At 34.8% G+C, this 20368-nt stretch overlaps 1 protein-coding gene across 5 annotated transcripts in view; it reads left to right on the top strand.

Moving 5' to 3' along the window:
* EXOC6B (exocyst complex component 6B) overlaps nucleotides 1–20368 on the top strand; it is a 578067-nt gene that overhangs the window by 286012 nt on the left and 271687 nt on the right. For all 5 annotated transcript variants that reach the window (XM_070511980.1, XM_014836646.3, XM_014836648.3 and 2 more), the window contains 5 exons: nucleotides 4939–5022; nucleotides 5391–5437; nucleotides 6047–6167; nucleotides 19125–19196; nucleotides 20147–20244. In XM_070511980.1, the coding sequence (XP_070368081.1) occupies nucleotides 4939–5022; nucleotides 5391–5437; nucleotides 6047–6167; nucleotides 19125–19196; nucleotides 20147–20244 (422 nt within the window). The remainder of the gene's footprint in view (nucleotides 1–4938; nucleotides 5023–5390; nucleotides 5438–6046; nucleotides 6168–19124; nucleotides 19197–20146; nucleotides 20245–20368) is intronic.

The following is a 20368-nucleotide window of genomic DNA, read 5'->3' on the forward strand; positions in this document are numbered from 1 at the left end:
ATTCCTCAAAAAATTAAAAATAGAATTACCATATAATTCAGCAATTCCATTTCTGGATCTTTATCCAAAGAAAACAAAAACTCTAACTTGAAAAGATGTATACGCACCCCCATGTTCATTGCACATTGTTTACAATAGCTGAGATATGGAAACAGCCTAAGTGTCCGTTGATGAATGGATAAAGAAAATGTGTTATAGATACACAATGGAATATTATTCAGCAATAAGAAAGAGGAAATCTTGCCATTTGTGACAACATAGCTGGACCTTGAGGACATTATGTGAAATACATTAAGTGAAATAAATCAGACAGAGAAAGACAAATAACATATGATCTCAGTTATATGTGGAATCTAAACAAACAAGAAAACCAACTGAACTCATAGATACAGAGAGTGGATTAGTGGTTGCCAAAGGTAGGTGGTGGGGTATGGGGGAATTGTCTGAAGGTAGCCAAATGTACAAACTTCTAGTTATAAAATAAATAAGTCCTGGGGATGTAATGTACAGCATGGTGACTATAGTTAATAATACTGTATTGTATATTTGAAAGTTGCTAAGAGAGTAGATCTCAAAAGTTCTCATCATGAGAAAAAAAAATTTGTAATTATGTGGGGTGATGGATGTTAACTAGACTTATTGTGGTGATCATTTTGTAATATACACAAATATTGAATCATTATGTTGTACACCTGAAGCTAATATAATATGTCAGTTGAATCTCAATTTAAAAAAGGAAGCAGAAAAATGCAAAAAACATGGCACTAAATAGATTATGAAAAGGATAGTTGTGTATAGTGTGTGAACTGAAATAAGAAGGCAGTGTGTTGCGTTGTTTGAAGTCAGCTAGGAACATGTGCGTCGGGCAGCTCAAATTTTCACCACTCTGTATGTGTCATGAATGACTATGAAAGTGCCATGAGTATTGACTTTTTTTTTTTTTAAGATTGGCACCTGAGCTAACAACTGTTGCCAATCTTCTTTTTTCTTCTTCTTCTTCTCCCCAAAGCAGCCAGTACACAGTTGTATATATAGCTGCAAATCCATCTGGTTGTGCTATGTGTGACCCCGCCTCAGCATGGCTTGATGAGTGGTGCCATGTCCGTGCCCAGGATGTGAACCTGGCGAAACCCTGGGCCACCACAGTGGAGCGTGCAAACTTAACCACTTGGCCACGAGGCTGGCCCCACCATGATTATTGATTTTGAGGTTACAAATAAATTTTACTAGTAGGCAAATTGCAAATACAGAATCCATGAATAATAAATGACTGTATATTCTTTATGTTCCTCGCTCATGAAATGACACCACCATCAAACCAATTACCCAGGTTAGAAACCTCACATCTGCCTTCTTTCCTTCTTGTCTTTTACCACCATATCCAGTCAATCATCGGCAAGTACCTCCTAAATATATGTCAAATTCTGACTGATCTTTTTGTATCTGATTTTTCCTTTCTTCATACTACTCACCACATTACAGCTTCCGAATGTCTAAAACTCTTATTGTTTTAGTGCTGAAGTCTAAATATCTTCACATAATTCGCCAAGCCCTCCGTCCTCATCTCTTGTCATCCCTCTCCCTCACACCCTCAAGTTCCAGCCCTGAAGAGCTTCTTTCAGTTCATGGGATGCGAGATGCTTTTTTCCCTTGAACCTCTGTGTCTCTACCAGGAACATTTTTTCCCTTCTCTTTACCTGGCTTAGTCTTCTGACTCATTCTTCAATGATGAGTATAAATGTCATTTTTTCCTGGGAAGCTTTCTCTGACATTCTTTCCAACCACTAACACACATGCACATCCACACACTCAGACACACAAACCACTCCAACACGTAGGATTCTGTAGTTTAATATAATTGCTTATTTAATTGCTAGTCTTCTACCATAGACTAAATTCAGTAAATTGAGGGACAAGTCTCAGTGTCTATAACATGGTAAGCACTTTATATATATTAAGTGACTTGTTTTTCTGTGATATTATGTCTATTAATTAATTATTATAAAGCCTTTGGAGCACTGTAGTACTAATAACATAAAATGAAAAAAAACACCAACTTTTCATTTACCTGCCTGTTGTTTTATATCTATTTACTTATACCATCAATAGCTTTTGAGGTTTTTTTTTTTTCTTTTTTAAATATTAGTGATTATAAGAGCTTGAAGCTGAAATGGCAAATCTCTAGAGTTCATCTGTTGACCTATTTGTGAATAGGCAGGCACTTCATCAATTACTCAACTAGACTGGTCAGACATTTACTTCTCAAATTCCACCTGTAAGCATTGAATTGACAAAATTGGCAGAGGAAATAGAATAATCAGAGGTGAATTTATTTAACAGCCACTAGGGAAAATCTAACCCATTTTTTGCAAATGGAGAAGCCAGACCTATTAGATAAATTGGTCTTTTTTAATGTTTTTATTCTATTGAATGAATATTTGAAAGGCAAAACTCTATCTAGTTTAGAATTAAGTAGAAGTTTATGATTTAGTTTTTATATGGAATTTCATCTTGTATATTTTCTATCATTTACAACAAATAATTAAATTAGTATATTATGGTCTAATTAGAGAGAAGTCTTTCTCTAAATTCTCAGCCAAGTGTATCTTGGCTCCAAAGCATGTTGAATATGTAACATCACACTAGAATAATAAAGGGCCTTTAGGGCTGTTAACTTTAAAATGAAAAGCCTTTCAGTGTGTACAGAATGTAATTGACATTTAATAATACCAGTATGCTGTGAAATGGTGACAAGTGGGGAGTAACTTTAACAAACCAACAAGCAGTTTCCACTTCTTATTTCTTAAATAGAATCATTTGCTACCTCATTAACTTATGGACTAAGAAAGCCTTGAAATAGTTGTCTTAATGTTTGATTTCATTTTATAGGCAGAAAAACTCTGCTGTGTACAGTTATAATCACTTTAGCATTTTAAAACCTTTGCTTTTAACCTACACCAGGGGTCAACAAACCATGACCCACAGGCCAAGTCCAACCTACTGCCTGTTTCTGTATGACCTGAGAACCAAGAAGGGCTTTTACATTTTTAAACAGTTGGTAAAAAAATCAAAAGAATAATATTTCATGACAGCTGAAAATTATATGAAATTCTAATTTCACTTTCCACAAATGAGGTTTGATTGGAACAAAGTCACGTTCATTTGTATACTGTCTGTGGCTGCTTTTGCACTACTGGCAGAGCTGAGTTGTTGCAACAAAGATTGTCTGGCTCACCAAGCCTAAAAGTACTGACTCTCCTGCCCTTTACAGAAACGTTTGCCAACCTCTGAGCTACACTATTGAGTTTGCCTGATTGAGTACCTTAAAACAGCGTTCCCAGTATAGGGATGCAACAAGGGAGTCACGTTGAGTAAAATTCTTCAGCCTTTAGGGAAGGCGAAGGCAAGTGAACTAGGTATTGCATGAAGTTTATACTTTCTCACGTGGGCAGGGCTTTCACTTTCATCATTGATTTCATCTGATTTATTTTTAAAATAAGCACTTGCGTAGTGGTTATTGTTTATCAGAGACTGTTCTAAAAACTTTATAGCTCTTCTAAGTCCTCATAACAACCGTATGAAATTGGCATCTCTACAAATGAGAAAACCACAGCACATTATTAGTGAAAGTTAAATAGTTAATTAGTGCGAGGGAAGGTGTATAGCTAGTCATTTGAGTTATACAGCTAGTAAGGAGCAGAGCCATGGTTTGAATGAAATCGTCTGGTTCCAAAATCAGTGCTCTTAACTACTCTGCAATGTTGTCTCTCCTTTTCTACTCTTGTTTATTTAGAAAAGTCTTGGATTAAGAGTAGAATTTAGTAATAGGAGAGCATCAAATTTTAAAAGCTTTGAGCTTATATTAGTTTCCTAGGGCTCCTATAACAAAGCACCATGAACTGAGTGGCTTAAAACAACAGAAATCTGTTGTGTCACAGTTTTAGAGGCTAGAAATCCAAAATCACAGCGTCAGAAGCCATCCTCCTTTGAGACTCTGGGTGGGATGCTTCTTTGCCTCTTCCCAGTTTCTGGTGGTGGCCGGCAGTCCTTGGTGTTCCTTGACTTGCCGCTGCGTCACTCCCGTCTCTGCCTGCTTTGCCACATCGTGTTCTCCCTGCGTGTCTTTCTCTCTGTGTCTTTTCTCCTCCTCTTGTAAGGACACCAGTTATATTGGATTAAGAGCCACCCTACTCAAGTATGACTGCATCTTAATTTAACTAATACATCTGCAGTCACCCTATTTCTAAATCAGGTCACATTTTGAGGTCCTGGGAAGGAGATGAATTTTGAGAGGACACTGTTCAACCCAGTTCCAGAGCTCATGAGCCAGCTCTTGGTTTCTAGAGCACCTTTCAGTTTAAGCCCAGAAACCCCATGTGAAAAGTGGAAACTGGGCATTAAGAATTTCCTGGGCTTTGTTTCTTCTTTTTTGGGGTTAATCCTATGCTAGATTATATTCTGTCTTGGAAGACTGATTTACTGTTCTCAGCTCCTGCTTTTTTCCTGCCTCCTTTGACCCCTTGTTCATGATTCGTTTGAGACTAGTTTTCACTCTGAACTTATTTTCTGGGGTATTCTGTGAGATTTTATAAGGAACATTTTCTCAGCTGTTGGTTATAATTTATGAGAATGTTGGTTTGTCTTCTTTCTTGTGAATTTGTGATAGTTCATTCAGAAACCAGCTTTGATGTGTTGGTGGTTGAGCTCTTGTAGTTTTCTCTTACGAATCTTTTGTATCCACCTCTACGGGATTTTTAAGTAAGGTTCAACAAATGGTAATTGTTCTTTTTTCCTGTTATTTTTATCATTGTTAAAATAGCAGATTTTGAGAAATGTGGGACTGCCTCTATTCCAGACCTGGGAGCTTTTCTTTTCCCATGAAATACTGGGGTAATTGGTTTAATTGTGTCAACCCATTTCTTTTCATTTATTTTATAGGGTGCCCGGGAAACATTTGAGAACTACTACCGAAAACAGAGGAGAAAACAGGCCCGTTTGGTGCTCCAGCCTCCATCTAACATGGTAGGATCAACAACGTTCACTTATATCACTTTCATTTTTCTTCTATGGTATCTTTTAATTATTTTGCATATGTGGTTTTTTTTGTTTGTTTGTCTTAACTGTCACTCTGAGACCACTTTTGACAGATGTGACTTGCAGTAAGAAAATAGCAACTAACATCTGTTGATTACTATGTGCCAGGCATTGTTCTGAGGACTAGATATGTATTTTCTCATTTATTCTCACTGTAACCCTATAAGGTAGGTGCTATTATTATATTGACCTTATAGTCTTGGGAACTGAGCCTTAAGAAATTAAGAAACTGATTTTAACTTTGTCTTAATGTATCAAAATAGAAAGAATAACTTTTTTTCTTTGCTTTTTTGCAGCATGAAACTTTAGATGGCTACAGAAAGTATTTTAATCAAATTGTAGGGTAGGTATATATATGTGTATATGTATATATATATTTTTAAATGTATATACTTTTGATACATAGATTTGTGAGACTTGGAAAAATCAAATTTTCCTTGGGAAATACTTTTTTTCTTTTCTCAAATTCTTAAGATAAGGTTTATTTTTGACTTTCTGATGATTTCAAAGGAATGTCCTGTTTGTTTCAACATTATATTGTTGAGAGCACCTTTTGTGGATAAAGGGAGAAAAACATTGAATTCTGATCTTATTATATTATTTTAAAACTGTTAGTTTTTAAAAATATATTAATGACCTACTGTTTTTAATATAGTGAAATTGGCCTCCTTTACCTATAAACATTTTCCTCCATTACTGGATGACATGGTTAATATTTATAGAAATGTAACTCCAATTTCTGTTTAAATGGTTAAGAAAATATCATGATCAGGGACATAATTGCAAGTCTAAGAAATCTGATTTTGTTTATGATACCAAACAGCTTTTCTTTAGGAAGAAAATGACCATTAACTTCAAATTTGATGGCAGTTGTTAATGTTTGTGAAACCCTGGAGATAGTAGTCAAACTGTAATTTCTGACAGCTGTGCTTTCTTTTTTCCTCAATTTTAGCTTTTTTGTGGTTGAAGATCACATTTTACATACAACCCAGGGCTTAGTAAATAGAGCCTACATTGATGAGCTATGGGAAATGGCGCTTTCAAAAACCATCGCGGCGCTCCGTACCCACTCGGTATGTAAGAAGCCCAAGAGAAGTTCTCACTTATAGCTTAATACATGGATACTACTCTACTAGTCTAGTGTTTTACTGCTTTAAAATCATTATATATGTATTGTTTGGAATCACCCGTTTGGAGCTATCACCTTCAAAGACGTATGTGAGTAGCCACTTCAAATTGCCATATTCTCTAACATTGAGGCCACTTCTATGGATGCTCTTTGCCATAAGAAAATAGCAGTTTACATTTATTGGTTGTTGTCTGTGTCTCAGGCATTGTTATGCGTACTTCATATATATTTCATCCTCACTGCAACCCTATAAGGTAGGTATTATTATTATATTTACCTTATGGTCTGGGGAACTGAACCTCAGAGAGGTTAAGTAACTAGCCTAACGTCACACAGTAAGTAGTGGCGCTTCAAATCAAACCCAGACAGTATGACTCCAGAGCCCATGTTCTTTTTTTTTTCCAGAGCCCATGTTCTTAGCCACTACTCCATATGGCCTTCTATAATGCCTATTAATAGTAATCTGGCATTCACAGTTTATTCTTACTCTTTGAAAAAAAATGTTTACAGCATATCAATAAGTTGCCTTATTATGAGTTTTCGTGATCTATTGACATATTTTATCATATCATGAATTTTTGGTGATCATCTATTTCATAGAGGGAATGCTGGGTCTGAATTAAGCCTTCTTCATTCAGTATTTCTTGAACATTGATTACATGTTGGGGCTGGAAACACAACAGTGAATAAGACAAAGTCTTTGGTTTCAATGAGTTATTTTTTAAATGTGGGAGATTCTCAATAAATAAATAAGATTATCAGACAGTGAGAATGCAATGCAGACAATTAAAATACAGTGATACATTAGGACAACAAGGTGCCTGCTTTTGATTGGTTAGTCAGTAGTATTCTGAGATTGGAATATCAAGAAGGAGTCATTATTTATGCAGAGATTAATTAAAAGAACGTTTGAGGTATAACAAACAATAGTTCAAAGGCTTTGAGGTACTTTTATATGTCTGAAGTGTTTGAGAAATAATAGTAAGGAGTTAATAAAAGAAGATAATTTAGCATTTAAAAATTTTCGGTAAATAGCTCCAGTATCCATTTAGTTGTGCTAGCTACAAACTTAAGTCATCCATGACCTTTCAACTCTCTTTATCTGTTCATCAGCAAGTGTTCCAAAGTAAATGCCATGTGTAAAATCTATAATTGAAGAGACTGTAGTTGTCTTAGGGCATTAAAAAATGTCCGGAGTGGTTAGAACATAGAACTTAGAAAGCTAGGCAGCTATGGTAGGAAGTAAGAATAAAGAAGGAGCAATAGGTAGGTGTCATGTTATTTAAGACCCAATCGATCCTTTATGCAGTGGGCTAAATGGAGTGTGTGTGTGTGTGTGTGTGTGTGTGTGTGTGTGTGTGTTCGGGGTCGGGGTAGAGTAAATTAGAGTGAGGCGATCAGATTTCCATTTTGAAAAGATTATTCTGGCTAAATTATGAATGAGGGGTGAGAATGGATGTGAGGAGAGCAATTATTAGTAGGCTTGTCTAGTATTCCAGTAAGAGATAATGATAGCTGGACCGAGGAGTGATAGTAGATATGGAGAGATGTGGATGAATTCAAGAGATTTTTAGGAGGTAAGATCAATTGTGCTTTCTGATGGATTAGATACAAAAGGTAAGGTTGAAAGAAATACCAAGGTAATGCCTAAGTTTATGGTGTCCTTCCTTGGATGATAGTGTTGGTTTTGATGGTTTCGAGTGGGAGGTTCATGAGCTGCCTTTGGATATGATTACTTTGATTTGCCTTAGTGCCTTCTGAATAGCAGGGTTTGGAGCTTGGTTAATGTACAAGTTTGAAACCAAGGAGGATGTGTTGCAAATATTTTTCTCCTTTTATTTTTGTTTATAGTTTCTTTTTTAGTATTTAAAATTTTTAAATGTTTATGTATCTAATTATATTTATCTTATTTTAAAATTTCCTTCATTGCTTATATGTGGCCAAGGACTTGATCTGACATCTACCTTTTTATCCTTTTGTCATAATAAAGTCTGGCAAATTTGAAAATATTTTTCAAAAGTTCCTGGCTGTTCTGAGACTAAAACACAGTCCCTCACCTATTTTATGGCTTGATTTTTACACATATTTGTATTTACTACCCCTTGTTATTTATTTTCATTGTTTTTAGTAAGTCTTACATGTGAAATTAGTGAGTTAAAGGATCCATACATTTCTTAGGCTCTGGATGCGTATTGCTAATTTGCTTTACAAAAATTATGGAACCATTTAGCACTCTGGGCATCATCTATTAGGATGCCTATTTCCCTTTTCCTTTTACTCCATAGAAGGTTATATTTACAAACAAAAAATCATTCCCAATCTGTTAGAAATTATATCTTAATTTACTGTTTTTCTTTGATTAATACTTATACTGAAATCTCTTCATATGTTTTTAGTTGTTTGTATATCTTCTTAGAATTTCCTGTTCATAAGTCTTACCTTTATATTTTCATAGGTTTTTAAAATATTATTTATTAATAAAACATGGATGTTATCCTTTAATCTGAATGCGAATCTCTAGTCTGATATATAGGTTGTAAATATTTTCTGTTTGTTTCATGTGTTTCTAACCTTTGCTTTTCTTTTCCATGGCTTTACAGAAGTTTAAAATTTTTTGTGTAAAGTTTATTAAAATTTAACTTTACAATTTGTCTTCTTTATTCCAAAGAATATGTTATTATTTGTCTATATTTGATTTTCGTATTTCTACAGTTACTTTTTGTACACGTAGGTCACAGACATAAAATGTTTGTTTTAGCATAGGGTGTGAGGTTAGACTCTATCTTTAATTATTTTTAAAATGACTCATCATTTCCAATAACATTATTGTGATAACCTGTTGTTTTATTCAACTCCAGTTGCCTTAACAAAATACCATAGACTGGGGGACTTAAACAACAGAAGTTTATTTTCTCACAGTTCTGGAGGCCAGAGGTCTGAGATCAGGGTGCTAGCGTGGTTGGTTTCTGGTAAGAAATCTCTTCCTGGTTTGCAGATGGCTGCATTCTCATAGTGTCCTCACATGGCCCTTCCTGTATTTGTATTCAAGTGTCTCCTCCTTTTATAAGGATCCCAGTACCATCAGATTAGGGCCCCACCCTTATGACCTCACTTGACCTTAATTCTCTCTCCAAGGCCCCATCTCCAAATATAGCCACACTGGAGGTCAGGGGTTCAACGTGAATTTTGGGAGGACACACTCAGTCCATAACATCTGTCCTTTCCCAACATATTTTGAAGACCACCTTTATCATGTAATGATATATAAATACTAAGGTCTGTTTCTAGGCTCTGTGACCCTCCCCGCTACCCTCTTTCCTTTCCTCTCTTTGTCTTGAACCAATACAACATCATTTTGATTATTACATCTGATATTTAGTGTGGTTTAATTTCTTATAGGACATGTGTATCCTCTAAAATCCTCTGTTTAAAATACGCTATTTGTCTTCTTACTATTCTTCCAGATTAATTTGAGAATCACTTTGTCACATCCCTTCTACCACTTACCTCCCCCCAAATTTGAACTATAGTGTTGTTGTGTAGTAAATCTATACATTAAAATGGAGATAATTGATATATTTCAGTATCTGGTATTTTTCACAAGGGATGTGTATATTTTTCTGACTTATTTGCCTTTATGTCTTTTGGTAAAATATTTTATATGCTCCCTTTCTAAGTTCAAGTTTTGGTGTTTTATGGTTTTTTAAGGTAATATTTTGAGAAAGATTTTTTTTTTCCAATCATTTTTATTAACTTGCATTACTGGCATTCTATGGGAGAGAAGTCCCTTATTTTGTTTATTTTATATCTGTCCATTTCACTGATTTCACCAATTTTATTTTTTTCCTGGGAAAAATCTGTTTTTCTTTTAGAAAACTTAGAATTCTTTCAAGCAATTTCTTTTTTGTAAAGCAGTGGTTCTTAACTTTTTGTGTGTAACTGATACATTTGAGAACGTGACAAATCTATAGAACTCTTTCTGCAGGAAAATGTACTCTTTTCTTCATCATACAATCGTATTTGATGTCATTAAGAGTAGGATACTTTCCAAGGGTGCTGATTAAAGTGTACATCTATAGAGAAAATTAGCTTTAAGGGAGTTTTTCTTTGTAGGTATACTGTATATTCTTTTGAACTGAGGAATAAATGAAAACCTCCCCGCCCCCCCATAGTTCAGCATAAATCTATAGAGGCAGAAAGTAGATTAGTGGTTGCTTCGGGCTGCAAGTGGAAGAGGAAGGAGGTGATAGCCTAATGGGCGTGGAGTTTCTGTTTGAGTTGAGGAAAATATTCTAAAATTGACTATGGCTATGTTTGCACCTATACAAAAAGCTAAAAATTGAATTATATACTTTAAGTGAGTGAGTTGTATGGTATGAGGATTGTATCTCAACATAACTATTAAAACATAACTCAGCGTTACATTTACTCATTGAACCATTTTATCCATTATGAGACAGAGTAGTTGATGCCACAGATGCTAATTCTATTTCATGACACTATTTATTGTATCACATTAACCCAGCAAGCAAAACAAAATAAGAACAGCCCAAACATCAAATCTCAAAAACAAACACCAGATCTGAGTGACTATGTTATTTGTTTATCAAAGATCTATATATTTTTCTGACTTTCTATGTCACTATTTAAAACTGCTGTTTACTTTTTCTGACTAAATTATTAGTCATTGCATAAATTGGAAACATGTTGAAAGATAACAATATTTTAGGTATTAACGTGTGCAGTATTCTCAATGCTGATTTCAAAACGTGGTAAAGATCTCACACAGTCCATCTCACTTAGAACTCAAATTTAGCATTTTGCTAAAATATAATAGTACAAAGGAGAGTTCACATCAGGAGTGGTTCAATATTAGAAGATCTGCTAATATAATTGCTAATGTGATTGTTAATAATATGATAAACAGATCACCTGAGAATACTGAAAAGATATTTTTTAAGATTCAAAATTATGGAATAATGTAACCCTGTGTGGCCAAAAAACCTTGCATTTTATAGATATTAAATATTGGACATTTTTTCTTATTATATGATAGGTGGACAAGAGTGTGCACTGTCACAGTGATTGTACGCACACCCACATTGATACCCATCCCCCCCCACACACATATTTTAAGTAATTTTTGAGTCAAAGGTTATACTGAACATATGTGTCTTCCGAATCTCCTAACCAAATTCTCATTAAAATAACATGGGGGAAAAACAAACTAAAAAGATAAAATATGAAGTACCATCTATAGGCCAGAAGTTTTGAAAAATTTCTTTGAATTTAGAAAACAGATGGAATCAGAATAATGACTGAACCTGAGAAAAGAAATATTTCATTAAATAGGGTGGAGGGAGGTATTGTCAATGTAGGAGACATTCTTCCAAATAGAATCTAGGAGCTCTCTAAATTCAGAGTTAGCAAATAACAAAAAGCAGAAATGGGCCTAGGAGAAATCATAAGGGAAGTTATTTAGAGGTCTGCTTTCCAAAAATCGTGGCCAGCCAGCTGCTTACCCAGTTCCTTTGGCCAACCTTACCATCTACATAAAGAGACAGTAGCATGGCAGTGAAGTTCTCTAGTACTACTTTTTGAACAAAGAGATTCATCTACCCCACCAACTCTTTACAAAGAGTCTATAGTCAGTTTCTTGTGAAGAGGATGTTGTTCTTGTGAAGAGTCAGTTTCTTGTGCAGAGGATGAAACCTGTACCAGTTATCCATAGTAATCAACCTAGTCCTTCATTCCAAAACATGAACACACAGTCAAGAGTCATAAAATATTGTAGGAAAACCAATTACATCAAATGGAAGACAACAATAAACAAATAGAAGACAATAATAAACAAATAGAATATTCATTAGCAAATACAAATTATCCATGGACTAGTAGAAAAACTTAAAAGTAATAATTATTTCTGATTTGAGGAATATAGGAGGCTTGATTACTCATGCCAGCCCTTCAGCTGGAAACAACTAAAAATGCTTCTTTATGTGTATATATGAGATGTTCTTCAAGTCTCAAGTGCTTGGTAAGAATATTAAGGAATTATCAGGCCAAATCCAAGGGAAATTGAGAGTCCAGAGAGATAGGCTAAACACTTAAGCTGCCTTTACCTTGAGGTCACTTGTTAGTACAAACAGTTTGAGCATAGATTTTGACAGACTCTTGGGGCTACCCAAGATGGAGAGGCTAATATGGTGCCCTTCTCACATTAAGCTGGAAAGGACTATTCCTTTCAGGTTAAGGGTTGAACCAGAAGTAAAAGAAGCAGCAGTCAAAATTCTTCCCTCAAAGAAATCTTCAGGTCCAGGAGGTTTTATCTTCAATTCCTACCTTATGTAAACACAGAAAAGAGGAAACACTCACCAGCTTGTTTTATGAATTGTGTGTAATCTTGATAAAACCAGATGAGGATAGTATAAGAACTTGTAAACTTATAAATATATAGATCAGGCTCATTCATAAATATAGATCAGAAATCCTAAATAAATAGTAGAAAACGGAATCCAGCAATTTACAAATGGCATTAATATATTGAGTTTGTATTAGTAAGGCTTAATATTCCAAAGTCTATTAATGTAATTTAATTTAATACATTAATATATTAAAAATTATATAATCATTTCAAGAGATACAGAAAAGTGTTTAGTAGAACACACCATAAATTTATGCTAACATCTTTTAGTAAATTATAAACAAAAGAGAATTTCCTTAAACTGGTAAAAGCAGTCCTCAAAAACCTATGGCAAATATCATTTAATTACCATCAGTACTATTTTGTATTGTACTTGAAGTCATATCCAATGTTGTAGGCCAGAAAAGTAATAAACCTTTGATAAGAAGAAATAAAATTGCCATTTTTTTAGGTGATATATTTTTTACGTTGAAAATCCAAAGGAATTTACAGAAAAATTATTACAGTCAATAAAAGAGGTTAGGAAGTTTTCTGGATACAAAATCAGTTGTCTTTCTGTAAACCAGGAATAAAAGTTGAGAAATTGAAATTTTTTTTTTTTTAAAGATTTTATATTTTTCCTTTTTCTCCCCAAAGCCCCCCGGTACATAGTTGTATATTCTTCGTTGTGGGTCCCTCCAGCTGCGGCACATGGGATGCCACCCCAGAGTGGTCTGACGAGCAGTGCCATGTCCGCGCCCAGGATTTGAACCAACGAAACACTGGGCCGCCTCCAGCGGAGTGTGCAAACCCAACCACTCGGCCACAGGGCCAGCCCCGAGAAATTAAAAATTTTAAAAGATAAAATTGAGACAATAGCATAAGTGAAATGTAGTAGAAATATATTTAAGAGAAGGTGTTCAAGACCTCCATGGAGAAAATGCTAAAATGTTATTGAGACTAAAATGAATTAAAGAAGACCTAAATAAAATTGAGAGACATTATATTCATTGATTGGAAGAGCTATGATAGATATCAGTTCTCTCAAAATTGATCTAAAAATTTAATTAAGTGCCAATCAAAATCTCAGTAGTTTTATTTTGGGGAGGATGAATACTTTACAAACTGATTGTAATATTTTTTAAGCCAATACAAAGAGCAAGAACAACTAAGAGACTCCTTGAGGCAGGAATAAGGTAGGCGGATTTCCTCTACCAGTTCAGGAGATTTAATTTAAAAATCATATTAATTTAAGGCATTCTTTTTTTTTTTTTTTTTAAGATTTTATTATTTCCTTTTTCTCCCCAAAGCCCCCCGGTACATAGTTGTATATTCTTCGTTGTGGGTTCCTCTAGTTGTGGCATGTGGGACGCCGCCTCAGCGTGGTCTGATGAGCAGTGCCGTGTCCGCGCCCAGGATTCGAACCAACGAAACACTGGGCTGCCTGCAGCAGAGCGCGCAAACTTAACCACTCGGCCACGGGGCCAGCCCCTAATTTAAGGCATTCTTGTAAGTGTCATTGGGTTGATAATTGGAACAGAATGAAGGACCTCCAAACAGATCCTTGATATTTATAAAAAAGATGGCATTCCAGGTCAGTGGTAGAGGACAGACTTTTCACTGAATAGACTGAAACAATTGACTGTCAGTATGGGGAAAATAATATACCAAAAAATGAGTTTCAGGTGGATAAAATATCAAAATGTGAAAGGTAAAAACATAAATCTTTAAGTAGAGAATATCTTTATGATGCAGGATATGGAAGGAGTTCCTATGTAAAATACAAAAAGCACTAACCATAAAGGAAAAGATATATACATTAACTACGTTAAAACTGTAAGAAACTATATTAAAACTGTAAGAAAAAAACCAAAAGATAGTGTAAAAAATAAGCCACATAGTGAGAAATGATATTTTCAACACATAAAATCAGCAAAGAGCTAGCATAGAATATAAAGAATTTCTACACATTATTATAATAAAGACAGACATCTCAATAGAAAGAATGAGCAAAAGATTTAAACAGATACTTCACTGAAGAAGGAATCCACGTGGTTGAGAAACATGTGAAAGGTGCTCAACCTTAGTGTATCAGTGAAATGCAAATTAAAACCAAATGAGGTAATATTATGCAAGGATTGACAATACGAACGTTGATAAAGATATAAAGCAATCAGAGCTCTAATATACTACTAAGGGAATGAGTTAAAATTCGTAAAACCCTTCGAAAAAGTTTGACATTGTCTTGTAGAATTGAAGATCCCCATGAACCAGAAATTCTGTTCCTAACTATATTCCCTTGAGAAATTTGCCCTAAAACACCGTAATATACATGCAAGAATATTCATTCCAGTATTGTTGAATTTTCAAAATTAGAAATGACTTAAATGTCCATCAGTAAAAAAATGAATAACTTGGGGCCTGGCCTGGTGGCATAGTGGTTAAGTTCATGTGCTCCACTTTGGTGGCCTGGGGTTCATGGGTTCGGGTCCCAGGCACAGACCTACACACCACTTATCAAGCCATGCTGTGGCAGGCATCCCACATATAAAGTAGAGGAAAATGGGCACAGATGTTAGCTCAGGGCCAATCTTCCTCAGCAAAAAAAAAAAAAAAAAAAAGAACAATCTGGGTTGAACTCATCACATGGAATACTGTACAGCATGACAATGACCAAACTATAGCTATATACAGTAGCATAGATGAATTTCACAAGTATAATGTTAAATGATTGAAGCAAAACAGAAAATTATACATACAGTATATTTCCATTTATTCAATATCAAGAAAGAAAATAATGAGTAAGCCTGAGTATTTATGCAGTTACAAAGCAGTGAAATTAAGAGAATGAACGGACAAGCCACAGACTGGGAGAAAATATTTGGAAAAAGCATCTGATAAAGGACTGGTATCGAAAAGATACAAAGAACTTTTAAAACTCAACAATAAGAAAACAAACAACCCAATTTAAAAGTGGGTAAAAGTTCTTAACAGACACTTTACCAAAGATGTACCGATGGCAAGTTAGCATACAAAAAAACTCTCCACGTGATGTATCATGAGGAAATTGTGAATTAAAACAACAATGAAATGCGGCTACACACCTATTAGAATGGCTAAAATCTGAAACACTGGTAATGCCCTGGCCCTGAGCTAGAGGAAATATGGAGCAGCAGGAGCTCACATTCATTGCTGATGGGAATGGAAAATGGTGCAGCCAGCTTAGAAGATGGTTTGGCAATTTCTTACAAAACAAAACATAGTTTTGTCGTATGATCCAGCAGGTACACTCTAGGTATTTGTTCAAATGAGTTGAAAACTTATGTTAACACAAAAACCTGTACTTGCATATTTGTAGCAGCTTATTCATAATTGCCAAAACTTGGAAGCAACCAAGATGTCCTTCAGTAAGTGAACGGATAAACAAACTTAGGTACGTCCATATACTTGCATATTATTCAACAGTAAAAAGAAGGAAGCCATCAATCCACAAAAAGACATAGAAGAAGCTTAAATTCACATTGCTAAGTAAAAGAATCCAATCTGAGAAGGCTACATGCTGTATGATTCCAACTATATGACATTCGGGAAAAGGCAAAATTATGGAGACAGTAAAAAGATCAGGTGTTACCAAGATTCAGGAGAGGGATGGAATTATGAATGAACAGGTGGAGTGCAGGGGGTTTTTAGGGCAGTGAAACTATTCTCTATGATGCTGTCACAGTGGAACATAGCATTGTACATATGTTAAAACCCATAGAATATACAGCATAAAGAGTAAACCCTAATGTAAACTGTGGACTTTATTTAGTAATAATGTGTCAATATTGCGTCATTAATTGTAACAAATGTACCACACTAATGCAAGATGTTGTAATAGGGGGAAGTGTGCATGAGTTTATGTGTGAAGGACAATATGGGAACTTTGTGCTTTCTGCTCAGTTTATCTGTAAATGCAAAACTGCTCTAAAAAGTAAAGTCTATTAAGTTAAAAAATATAGGGCCGGCTCCGTGGCTGAGAGGTTAAGTTCTTGTGCTCCGCTGGGGCGGCCCAGGGTTAGGATCCTGGGTGCAGACATGGCACCACTCGTCACGCCACGTTGAGGCGGCGTCCCACATCCCACAACTAGAAGGACATGCAACTAAGATATACAGCTGTGTACAGGGGGGTTTGGGGAGATAGAACAACAACAACAAAAAAGATTGGCAACAGTTGTTAGCCCAGGTGCCAATCCTTAGGAAAAAAAAAATACAAAGAAACAAAAAACTCAGGAAAGACATGGAAATGATTATCATAAAAGTCACGATATTGTTTCAGTGGGAAGGAAAGGAGTTGTGATTAGAGCCTCTGGGAGCTTCTGGCATGCTGGTGCTGTTCAGTCTTTTTGCCTGGTAAAATTGTACATATACATTTTCTTCATTTTTTTCTTTATGTATATGATACTCACAATTTAAAAAAATGTAGGAAGGAGGAAAAGGATGCAAGCAAGCCAAAGAAGGGTGGAAATCAAAGATAACAATTGCTTTCTTGGAAATCTATGATAGAGAGATTTAATTCAAATAGAATAGAGAAATTTAATTCAAAGATTAAATAGATAAAATTGCATATTTCTGTTGTCAAGAAGATAAAGTCAAATATAGATCCAAAAATATGAAGCAAAGACACAAAGAGATGGAAAATATGAAAGGAAAGTTAAGAAATATGGATCCTTGATTTTGGTTGTATCTAATAGAAAGAAAGGACAATCACTATGAGGGGACTTTAATAATTAAAGAAATAAAAGAAGGAGATTTCCCTGTGATGAAAGAAGACTAGATTCTTAAGGGTGAAAGGCTGCATTGAATGTCAAGCAGGGTAAATTGGTGGGAGACAATTTTCTCACATCTGAAATTTTGTATTTTAGTTTGAGGGCAAAAGAAAGACGTTTTCAAACATTTAAGAATTCAGAGTTTACTCTTTACTGGTCTTGTTTCATTGGGTTCTACAAAAAATGAAAAAGAAATCGAAAATATAAGATGGGGTAGGGTTAAATAAATTGTGTGCAAAAAAATGAGTAAGGCTCATAAATATATCTAAATAACTGATTATTTGTAAAGTTTGATACTATTAGGAATTCATACAAAAGGAGAGAATTAATGTTTAAAAGGTTTTTTTAATGAAAACTCTAGAGTATTTCAAGTAAACAGTGGGCACAAAGTACTTAACTTATTAATAACCACTATACCATAATTAAAAGAACTGATTCAATGAAAAACATGAGAGGAAATAAAAAAGAAAGAATAACTTATTGTAAATAAAAAAACTTAAAATGAGATGGGTGGAAAAGTCCAAATATGTCATAGTTACAGGAAATGTTAAAGAGTGAGAAAGTTTTATAGTTTGGTTGCTAAGAGATACTCACACAAGACTTAAAAAGATTGAAAATAAAGAAAGGAGCAGAAAGGCAATATCCTCCAAAGAAAATGGAATTGAAGTTGAAGACTAGTAAATGGGAGAAGAGAGAAACATTTTGTATTGATAATTAGTTTTAACCCGCCCAAAAGGCAATAGCCTTTTTACAGGGGACAACAAGCAGCAATATGCATAAAACAAAACTATTAGTAAGAAGAGAAGCTGATGAACCGCACCATTTTGGGAGAATTCAGCACATCTCTTTCAGGAATTGAGAGATCAAGCAGAGCGCAAGGAATGAAACTATAATTAAGAGAATTTGAATATCACCATCACTGAACTTTTTTCATTGTGACATATGCATCTTTGTATCTTGCCTAGGGAAGCTATCTTCCATGTCATTTCAGTTTTCTACTTTGTTGATAAGAGCTTGTACATGGACTTCATTCGTAATTTTTATTTTCCTCTGTATTTACATTTATTTTTTCTTGTATTTTTTGTATTATTTAGTTTTGTTTTCTGTTTATTGTTTAATCAGGCTTACCTAAGATTTGTCCACTGATTTTATTTTTAATTTGAGCTTTTGGTTTAAATGGTTATATCTTCCATGTGTTCTCTATGCCGTTAGTTTCTGCTTTTTGTCAGTTTTGTTCTCTCACTTATGGTTAATTTTGACTTTTTTGGCATAGCTTCATGAGTTGAGTGCTTAGTTTGTTTATTTTCTCTTTTTTGTGTTTTCTAATGTTTGCCTGTAAAGATATAAATTTATTTTGAATATGGTTTTAGCCACATTCCATAGGTTTTGTATGAAGTGTTTCATTGCCGTTCATTTAAAAATAATGTGCAATATCAACTTTGATTTCTTCTTTAACTGAAGAGGTATTTAGAAGTGTGTTTTTAAATTTTCAAGTGTTAGCAATGTAGATCATGGCTTATTGGAGTCTCTACTCAGCTCTTCCCTGGCTGAATCTGGTGTTACCTTAAACCAGGAAAGAGTTGGACCCTTTCTAGGGAGCCTTCAACAGGTGAAGCATTGAACAAATAAATTAAAATTTAGTTTTATTTTTAATAATATGTTTTTCCTCTTTGTCTTTTATTTCCTTTAGTCTTATTGCTCTGATCCAAACCTTGTGTTAGATTTGAAGAACCTCATTGTGCTTTTTGCTGACACACTTCAGGTTTGTGGCTTCTGTTTACATATGTGTACTTATCCGGATTAGTATTTCAGCAGCTCTCAATCTTTTCATTGTCTGCCTAGGCTTGAATAAGTACCTCTAAGTTTTTAGTTGTGTTTCTTCTTTTCCTAAGCTAGTTCTTTTTCTCTCTTTATAGCATTTCATGGTCAACACCTTGACCATTTATGTACTCATAAATAGTTCCCATCCTCTTTTTTTCTCAGAGCAAATAAATTAATTGAACCACTCACTACCTTAGTTTTTCAAAAGGTCCTTAATTCAGATATGGTGCCTGAGTGATTTTGGAAATTCTTTTTTTTTTTTGAGGAAGATTAGCCCTGAGCTAACTACTGCCAATCCTCCCCTTTTTGTTGAGGAAGACTGGCCCTGAGCTAACATCCATACCCATCTTCCTCTACTTTATATGTGGGACACCTACCACAGCATAGCTTTTGCCAAGCGGTGCCATGTCCGCACCCAGGATCTGAACTGGCGAACCCCGGGCTGCCGAGAAGCAGAATGTGCGCACTTAACTGCTGCGCCCCTGGGCTGGGCCCTGGAAATTCTTAACTACCATCTTGAATAATGATTATTGGTTTGAACCACTTGTTATATCCAGTAAACTAGCATTAGAAGTGAGATTGGCAGCATTTTCAATTTCTGTCCCTCCTCCTGATGGTTGTTGGAGAACTTAGCTGACAATGTACTCAGTATATATTCATTTGAATTTTCTTCTTTTAATTTTTTTCTGACTGGCTTAGATATTTTGGTATGTATCTTTTAATTTTTGAGAGAAAAACACTAGATATTAGATGGGAATGAAAAATTCTCCTATCATGGTTTCATTTAAATTGTTGACCAGAGAACAAAAATATCTTTCAGTGCCTAATCTCTCTCATGTTGCTAAAAAAAATCACCTTATAAAATGCAGCTGTTTTCTTATTTTGTTTCAGGTGTATGGTTTTCCTGTAAATCAGCTTTTTGACATGCTGCTAGAAATCAGAGATCAGTATAGTGAAACTCTGCTGAAGAAGTGGGCAGGTATTTTCAGGTGAGAAATTATCTATAGTATGTGTGCACACACGTGTTTCATACATAAGGTTTTTTAGATGGAATAAGCAACAAGTATATGTGGCTTATATTTTCTAGCTATGATCCAGGTTATGATTCAGAAT

Source organism: Equus asinus, chromosome 6 (assembly GCF_041296235.1).
Source record: "Equus asinus isolate D_3611 breed Donkey chromosome 6, EquAss-T2T_v2, whole genome shotgun sequence".
Lineage (NCBI taxonomy): Eukaryota > Metazoa > Chordata > Mammalia > Perissodactyla > Equidae > Equus > Equus asinus.